This window comes from Bufo gargarizans, chromosome 4 (genome assembly GCF_014858855.1).
Source record: "Bufo gargarizans isolate SCDJY-AF-19 chromosome 4, ASM1485885v1, whole genome shotgun sequence".
Lineage (NCBI taxonomy): Eukaryota > Metazoa > Chordata > Amphibia > Anura > Bufonidae > Bufo > Bufo gargarizans.
Genome location: NC_058083.1, coordinates 138,058,039 through 138,067,510, shown reverse-complemented (window position 1 = coordinate 138,067,510; position 9,472 = coordinate 138,058,039). Strand labels below are relative to the sequence as shown.

The 9,472-nt window shown below is 46.9% G+C and overlaps 1 protein-coding gene across 3 annotated transcripts in view; it reads left to right on the top strand.

Annotated features, from left to right (window-relative positions):
• Positions 1 to 2,805: 2,805 nt before the first annotated feature.
• LOC122933683 (U2 snRNP associated SURP domain containing) overlaps positions 2,806 to 9,472 on the top strand; it is an 88,526-nt gene continuing 81,859 nt past the window's right edge. For all 3 annotated transcript variants that reach the window (XM_044288632.1, XM_044288633.1, XM_044288630.1), the window contains exon 1: positions 2,806 to 2,881. In XM_044288632.1, coding sequence (XP_044144567.1) covers positions 2,837 to 2,881 — 45 coding nt within the window. In that variant the 5' untranslated portion in view covers positions 2,806 to 2,836. The remainder of the gene's footprint in view (positions 2,882 to 9,472) is intronic.

Genomic DNA, 9,472 nt, shown 5'->3' with positions numbered 1-9,472 from the left:
CACTCCAAAACGTTAATGTTGTTGTCTGCTAACCATTTCTTCACCACTTTTTCTGTGTGTTTTGGGTCATTGTCATGCTGAAATGTCCACTGGTGCCCAAGGCCAAGTTTCTCTGCAGACTGCCTGATGTCGTTGAGAATTCGCATGTATTGCTCTTTTTTCAAAATGCCGTTTACTGTGACAAGGTTCCCTGGTCCATTGGCTGAAAAACACCCCCAAAGCAGTAGGTTCCCACGACCATGTTTGACAGTGGGGATGGTGTTCTTTGGATTGCTGGCTTCTCCTTTTTTACACCAAATGAAGGAAACATCATTGCGACCAAAAATTCTATTTTTGTTTCATCTGACCATAACACAGAAGACCAGGAGTCTTCTTTGTCCAGATGAGCTTTTGTGTGCCTGGTCTGCATCCGTGGAACCCAGCAGTATGCAGTGTCTGTTGGATTGTCTACCTTGAGACAGTGCCACCAGCAGAGCCCAGATTCACCAGGATGGCCTGGAACCTTGTTAAGATCCAACAATGTAAAATATGTTTTTTTGCCATTTTTCAAGTGGTCAAGTGGACTTTTGATCAGGACTGTATTATCTTTTGGGAGACACCTATGTCATTTCCCGTCAAAAACTTACTTGCTGGTTGAATAAAAGTAACTTTAAGTCAAACTTTTCTCAGGAGTATGAATAATTATGGGCAGCACTGTATGCAAACTGTTGTTATTCCTACACAGTTCACCTGATTTGGATGTAAATACCCTCAAATTAAAGCTGACAGTCTGCAGTTAAAGCACATCTTGTTCGTTTCATTTAAAATCCATTGTGGTGGTGTACAGAGCCAAAAATGTTAGAATTGTGTCGATGTCCTAATATTTATGGACCTGACTGTATCTGCTAAGAACATCTGATTGCATATTAGATAAGGTATTAGTTTGTATATAGATCATACACAGTATGAAGAATGCTGCTACTGTATATCTGTTTGACTTTCCCTATAACCAGGCTTTGTGTGCCTTTATTTACACGTGGACAAAACTGTTAGTACCCTCCCGTTAAAGAAAGAAAAACCCACAATGGTCACTGAAATAAGTTGAAACTGACAAAAGTAATAATACACTGACGAGCAAAAGGGTAACAATGTTTAGAACTTTTGACTTTCAGGCTCCATACCTCACCATCCACTACAGCTTCGAACCTGAGACTACAATCATTTTATAGACAATCATCTTGGCTATCTCATACATAAATTGGACTTGCAGCTATTAGAGGAAAATTGTTACCTCAAAAATGCATCTACACTAGGAATGAGCGAATCGACTTCGGATAAAACATTCGAAGTCGATTCTCATCAAACTTTGTTCTAATACTGTACACTGCAGGAGCACCGTACAGTATTAGAATGTATTGGCTCCGATGAGCCGAAGTTATTGCTTTGCGTAGTCTCGCGAGACTTCGCGCAATAACGTCATAAATTAATTTATACTGTAAAAAAACATTTCCCGAACTCTGGTTCAGTTCCAAGGTACCATTTGAAACCGAACCCGAGTTCAGATTTTTTTTTTTTTTTTTACAGTAGAAATCAATTTATGAAGTTATTAAGCAAAGTTTAGAGAAACTTCACAAAGTAATAACTTTGGCTCATCAGAGCCAATACATTCTAATACTGTAGTGCTCGCTCCATACAGTATTGATATGAAGGTTTAGGGTACTTTCACACTAGCGTTATTCTTTTCCGGCATTGAATTCAGTGATAGGGTCTCAATACCGGAAAAGAACTGATCAGTTTTATGCCCATGCATTCTGAATGGAGAGTAATCGGTTCAGGATGCATCAGGATGTCTTCAGTTCAGTCTTTTTGACTTTTCAAGACGGAGATAATACCGCAGCATGCTACGGTTTTATCTCCGTCCAAAATTATGGATCACTGCCCCGAGTGCAAAACGGATCCAGCATTGCGGTCTGCGCATGCTCTGATCGCCACAAATTTGAAAAAAAAATTGATCCGTTTTTCCAGATGACACCGGAGAGACGGACCCGGCATTTCAATGCATTTGTCATACGGATCAGGATCCTGATCCGTCTGACAAATGCCATCAGTTTGCATGCCTTTTGAAGGATCCGTCAGGCAGTTCCGCTGGAATCCTTTACCGAAAGTGTGAAAGTAGCCTTATGCGAATCGACTTCGGTCGGATGTTTAATCCGAAGTCAATTTGCTCATCCCTAGCAGTGAGACCCAAGACCTGCAGAAACGGTGGGGCAACAATACAGCAGGAACCCAGTGGTTGGGATCAGGTATTATTACCACCATGGGTCTGGCTGTGCTGTGGGGTCTATAGAAAAGGTCACAAATGTGAACAACCCCTTTAAGACATGCCCCAAAAACCACCCCTCATTTTTACCATATAAACTTGCCTGTTTTTTACTGGGAAAGGTGGAGCTACAAATGGCACAGGATATAATATATATATATATATATATATATATATATTATTATTATTTATTTATTTTGGGGGGGGGGGGCAAAGCTACACGGTGATAACTCTGGGAAGCTCTATATGTCTATACACTGTCCTATACACATTCTATAAAATAACGTGAAATGCCATCCGTCCTGCACCCCCGGCCCCACCATCCTGGTCACCGGGCCCCCAGTGCGGTAACACACCGCACAGCCTCCTATCCACGTAGCCCGCAGAGATGACGTCATCGCAGCGCCAAACAATGCGCTCATGTGCCTGCCTTGCGGAATCGATAGCTCAGGTATCGGCTTCAGGGCTGGTTCATTGCTCATACACAGCTCCTTCCGCTCTCGATTGTTTGGCCTGTAGGGGCTGTAGAGACGCAAGATGGCGGAGAAGATGTCTGGCGGTTCGCAGAAAGCGGGCTCAAAGGTGAGCGGTTATACCGGGTGGACTGCAGGGCTGAGGTGGAGCTCCGTGTCCGGATAATGTGCCGCATGGATAGCAGCATGTGGTGTCAGCGGCGGTGGGGAACCTGTGCCCGCAGTGAGTGGTGCGCAGGAGCCGCGGCCTGCTCTCACTATCCGCACGTCCTCCGGTGTGCGCGGCCTGCTGCTGCTCCTGCCACCGGCTCTTCACGGACTTGTAGTGCCCGGTGTGAGGGCAGTATGGACTGGAGTGTGTTCTTATCCGTATCTGCAGTGTCTGCTCCGGGTCTGTAAAGTGGGCTTCGGGGGGCTGCGGACTCAGTACTTCCCAGTGTGTGGTAGTCCTTCTAGCTACATGGAAAACATGTGTTCGGTACTTTCACACTAGTGTTTTTCTTTTCCGGCATAGAGTTCCGTCACAGGGGCTCTATACCGGAAAAGAACTGATCAGGCATATCCCCATGCATTCTGAATGGAGAGTAATCCGTTCAGGATGTCTTCAGTAAAGTATTTTTGACTGTTCAGGACGGAGATAAAACTGAACACTTGCCTGAATGCTGGAACCGGCTTTTTTTTTCCAATAGGAATGTATTAGTGCCGGATCCGACATTCAAAATACCGCAATGCTGGATCCGTCCTTCTGGTCTGCGCAGATCAGTAAAAAATGTGAAAAAAATATATAACGGATCCGTCTCTTCGGATGACAGACGGATCCGTTCTTGCAATGCATTTGTGAGAGATCCGGATCCGTCTACAAATGCTGTCCGTTGGCATGCAGATTGCCTGATCCGGCAGGCATTTCCTGTGACGGGACTGCTTGCTGGATCACTCTGCCCCCAAGTGGAAAGTAGCCTAAGATGTAATACCAGTGCTTGTGACCAGTGTGTTTAGCTAGTTGCCCTGGAGGCATCCGTAGCCCTGTCTGTGGAGGGGGGGACCCTGGCGGCATCCGTAGCCCTGCCTGTGGAGGGGGCGGACGCTGGCGGCATTCGTAGCCCTGCCTGTACATGACCATTAGATATTATGTAATGTGTTTGTTTCCAGGTACATGAAATAAATAGATAAGGGCTCTTTCACTCTTGCGTTGTTCTCTGATCAGGATTATCCCCATGCATTCTGAATGGAGAGATATCCGATCAGGATGTCTTCAGTTCAGGACCGGAACGTCTTTTGGCCGGAGAAAATACCGCAGCATGCTGCGCTTTTTGCTCCGGCCAAAAATCCTGAACACTGGCCGGATCCGGAATTAATGCCCATTGAAAGGCATTAATCCGGATCCGGCCTTAAGCTAAACGTTGTTTCGGCGCATTACTGGATCCGACGTTTAGCTTTTTTTGAATGGTTAACATGGCTGCCAGGACGCTAAAGTCCTGGTTGCCATAGTAGTAGTGGGGACTGACGTCAGGGCGCCCCACGCGCATGGATCACATGATCGCATGGCATGTCATCCATGCGCATGGGGCGCTCTGACGTCATTCTGGAGCGCCCCGGGAGCCGCACGGACGGTAAGTATACTGCTCCCCACTACTACTATGGCAACCAGGACTTTAATAGCGTCCTGGCTGCCATAGTAACACTGAACGCATTTTGAAGACTGATCCGTCTTCAAATGCTTTCAGTTCACTTGCGTTTTTCCGGATCCGGCGTGTAATTCCGGCAAATGGAGTACACAACGAATCCGGACAACGCAAGTGTGAAAGAACCCTTACACAGGCAGTTTGCCTCCCTCTAGGTTGCGGAGCTATTTCTGTCCTCATGGAGTAGTTTCTACTTACAGCCCTGTCATAAGTCTTGGACTTTTCTTGTGAATCAGATGGAAGTGCTATGTTTAGACCGTATTGAACAACCAATAGATCCTTTACACAACCGAATCATGTAGTATGTATGCGAGAGCGTTCCTCCTGTATAAACCATAATTTAGGATCAGTTCACACATTGCACTATTGGGGCCTGCAGTGAAAACTCACGCGTTTTACCGCAGTTTGTGATAGTGCAGCCAGTAACCGCATCACAAACTGTTAGCAATTCAGTCAAATGGCCATGGTTTTGGCCACATGGCAGCTACCACAGCGCATGAACCCAGCCTCAGTAGTATAAGGGGTTGTCAGATAAAAAAATAAAAATAGTTACTCAGGCCTTGTCCACACAAGCGATACGGATTGCATCAGGATCTGTTCAGGAACAAACTGATGTTTTTACACACAAGTTTAAGCAATTGCATTCACTGTGTATGTTTTTCCGTCCGGATTGTATCCAGATTGCACACGTGTGAAGAAAAATTGCAGAATAACGCCCTTGCCGACGAGCCTTCCTCCCGCTGCTGGGGGTCACATAGCATTATATTGATTTATGATGCTATGTAACCCTTACAGTTCTAGAATGTATTGGACAACACTGGCATAATGCTGTCAGTGTTGTCCAATACATTCCAGAACTGTAAGGTTTACATAGCATCATAAATCAATATAATATCTATATCCCGTCATTGCTGGGAGAGCTGGCCGGGAGCTGTGACTCGCTGCGGGAAGAACGCTCGTCTGCAAGGGGCCTAACAGTCTACACCTCCTCCCAACCATCAGTGAAAAATGCATTGTATCCGGAAGCCATCCGTTTTTCACACAGACCCCATTCATTTTTATAGGGCCAGGGCTGCATTGAAAAGGCACCATATAGAACATGCAGCGTTTTTTTTTTGTTTTTTTCATGAACGCAGAAATAATGTGTGAAAAACTAATGGGTCAGGATTCAGTCTTGGTGCTATGCGTACACTAGACACATTACATCTGATCTGAAAATGCGCTCATGTGAAAGAGGCCTTAGGCCTCTTTCACACGGGCGAGATTTCCGCGCGGGTGCAATGCATGAGGTGAACGCATTGCACCTGCACTGAATCCGGACCCATTCATTTCCATGGGGCTGTGCACATGAGCGGTGATTTTCACGCATCACTTGTGCGTTGCGTGAAAATCGCAGCATGCTCTATATTGTGCGTTTTTCACGCAACGCAGGCCCCATAGAAATGAATGGGGCTGCGTGAAAATCGCAAGCATCCGCAAGCAAGTGCGGATGTGTAGCGATTTTAACGCATGGTTGCTAGGAGATGATCGGGATGGGGACCTGATCATTATAATTTTCCCTTACAACATGGTTATAAGGGAAAATAATAGCATTCCTAATACAGAATGCATAGTACAATAGGGCTGGAGGGGTTATTTTTATTTATTTATTTAACTCACTTTAATCCACTTGTTCGGGCAGCCCGGCTTCTCTTCTTTCTTCTTCTTTGCTGTGCAGGAGGAAAAGGACCTGTGGTGATGTCGCTGTGCTCATCACATGGTCAGTCACATGATCCATCACCATGGTGATGGACCATGTTATGAGCGCAGTGATGTCATCAAAGGTCCTTTGCCCAGGTCCTGAAGAAGAAAAAAAATGAGAAGTCGGGCCGCGCGAACAAGTAGATTAAAGGGACACTGACAGGCCCAATAACCATAATTAGCTGTACATATGCATGCACAGGTCTTCTAATGTGCATTAAAAACATATAAGTATCCCCCCCTGTCCACATTATGAATACAGTAAACTCACGTTTTATAACCTGAAGTAATCGCTGTTCCTTCTGCCCAAGGGGCGGGGTTTCAGTTCCACTTGCGCCCAGCCAGCATCAGCCCAACCGCCGTTTTGAAGCGTCGCCAAGCTCATCAATATTCACTTAACTGGGCGGCTTCTGCTGTCCCCGACCTTCCGAGATCCAGCGCATGCCCAATAGAAGGCTATGGGCATCGGACTTGCTTTCAGCTTCTGCGCATGCGCCCGGCACCCATAGCTTTCTATTGGGCATGCGCCGGATCTCGGAAGGTCGGGGACAGCAGGTAACCCACGTACAGGTGGTAACCCTTATCTAGCAGTGGGTGCATAAGGTCCCACACAAGTTTTCCGCTAACATCCAGAGTGGGGGGGACATTCTGGGGGTTTAATTACGGGAATCTCGCCCCTCGTACTCACGAAACTTGAAAGTGTACCCTGAGGTACTCTCACGAAGTTTGTACAGCTTCACGCCATACCTCGCCCGCTTAGAGGGCACATACTGGCGGAAAATGGGTCTCCCCTTGAAAGCAAGGAGAGACTCATCAACCGCGACCTCCCTTCCAGGTACATAGGCCTCCAAAAATTTAGGGGAGTGTGTGCGCACTTCATTCAGTGTGCGTGGGGGACGGGTGTTCGCGTACTTTGCCCTACACCTAACAGAAAAAAATTAATAAAACAAAAAAAAAAAAATTATCACCGTCCTATTCCGGGCTATCGGGTCAACAGAGACCCGAATAACCCGGAAACGCAGCAAACCGCTGGTCTGAATTGAGATCGCCGGCACGGAGGGGAGGGGGGGGGGTCACAGGACCCCCCTGGGCATTGTACAAAGGTGCCTGCTCAATGATTTGAGCAGGCACCTTGTTCCGATCACCGCACGGCGGTGATCGGAACTACATCGGGGCGTACAGGTATGCCCTGTGTCCGTAAGAGGTTAAGTTTCAAAACGCAAAAAAAAAATATCAATGTGTTAACCTCTAAATTTACTGACCCAGAGGGTGAAGGTTACAGGTCAGTTTTACTGAATAGAGAATGCTGTTAAAACAAAACTATGGGGGCTCAATTTCATCCTATTTGAAATTTTTCCCCTGTTTTTAACTACTGGGTCAGTACGATTACAACAATACCAGATTTATATAGTTTTTCTTTTGTTATAATACAAAAAATAAAAGGGAAAAAGCATTGACATTGTGGTTCCTCGGCTTTTAAATTCAACGCCACCAATGAGATCTCCCCACATACCAGACAGATGAGCTGTATGGTAAAAACTGTACAGCAGATAGAGTAATGGCCAGACTTGTCGTTTTTTGGTCACCTCACGCCCCCCAAAAAGTGATTAAAAATTGTATGTACCCCAAGATGTTAACAAAGGAGCTAGGGCTGCAGCTAACTATTATTTGAATAATCGATTAGTTGCCGATTAATTTCTACGATTAATCGGGAATAACTACAAAATTACAAAACAGAGAGGTTTATATGATCTTACTTGAAAAATTATGTTCAGAGGCCATATTAAAACAAATTGTGGGCGACACTATTGTGGGGGTTCTGTGGGCGACACTATTGTGGGGGAATCTGTGGGCGACACTATTGTGGGGGAATCTGTGGGCGACACTATTGTGGGGGAATCTGTGGGCGACACTATTGTGGGGGAATCTGTGGGCGACACTATTGTGGGGGAATCTGTGGGCGACACTATTGTGGGGGAATCTGTGGGCGACACTATTGTGGGGGAATCTGTGGGCGACACTATTGTGGGGGAATCTGTGGGCGACACTATTGTGGGGGAATCTGTGGGCGACACTATTGTGGGGGAATCTGTGGGCGACACTATTGTGGGCGACGCTATTGTGGGCGACGCTATTGTGGGGGACGCTATTGTGGGGGACGCTATTGTGGGGGACGCTATTGTGGGGGACGCTATTGTGGGGGACGCTATTGTGGGGGACGCTATTGTGGGGACGCTATTGTGGGGGACGCTATTGTGGGGGACGCTATTGTGGGGGACGCTATTGTGGGGGACGCTATTGTGGGGGACGCTATTGTGGGGGACGCTATTGTGGGGGACGCTATTGTGGGGGACGCTATTGTGGGGGACGCTATTGTGGGGGACGCTATTGTGGGGGACGCTATTGTGGGGGACGCTATTGTGGGGGACGCTATTGTGGGGGGCGCAGTTATGGAGTGGGGGACACTATTGTGGGGGGCGCAGTTATGGAGTGGGGGACACTATTGTGGGGGGCGCAGTTATGGAGTGGGGGACACTATTGTGGGGGGCGCAGTTATGGAGTGGGGGGATCTGTGCACTGTTATGGGCATAACAGTGCACAGATTCCCCCTCCCCATAACAGCCCCGGCCCCGATGCTTAGTCGGACTAATCACTGCATCTTTATTTTACCTTTTACAATGATGCTCCAGTAGCAGGCAGAGCGGACGGCGGCGTAACGTCACTCACTCACGTGATGCACCTGCTCCGCCCACTTCATGAATGAAGGAGGCGGAGCAGGCGTGTCACATGAGTAAGTGACGTTACGCCGCCGTCCGCTCTGCCTGGCTGTTACAGGAGCGTCATTGTAAAAGGTAAAATAAAGATGCAGTGACCGCCCGCCCGCATAGCAACGAATCGGCGATTATTTGATAACTGGATTCGTCGACAACGAATCCAGTTATTGATTATAATCGATTAATCGTTGCAGCCCTAAAAGGAGCAAAGCAGCTCACTCTGCAACATTAACCCCTTCAGGACCCTGCTATTTTTCACCTTAAAGGGCTTCTGTCAGCCCACTAAACCGTTTTTTTTTCTTTCCGGTTAATATTAATCCCTACACTGCAAGCTCCCTATACATAAGCTAAATATTAATTTTCGTTCAGTAGATTTTGTTAAAAATCAAGTTTTAGAATATGTAAATTACCTTGCTACCAGCAAGTAGGGCGGCTATTTGCTGGTAGCAGCCGCATCCTCCTCTCATCATGACGCCCCCTCCGCCGTTTGATTGACAGGGCCAG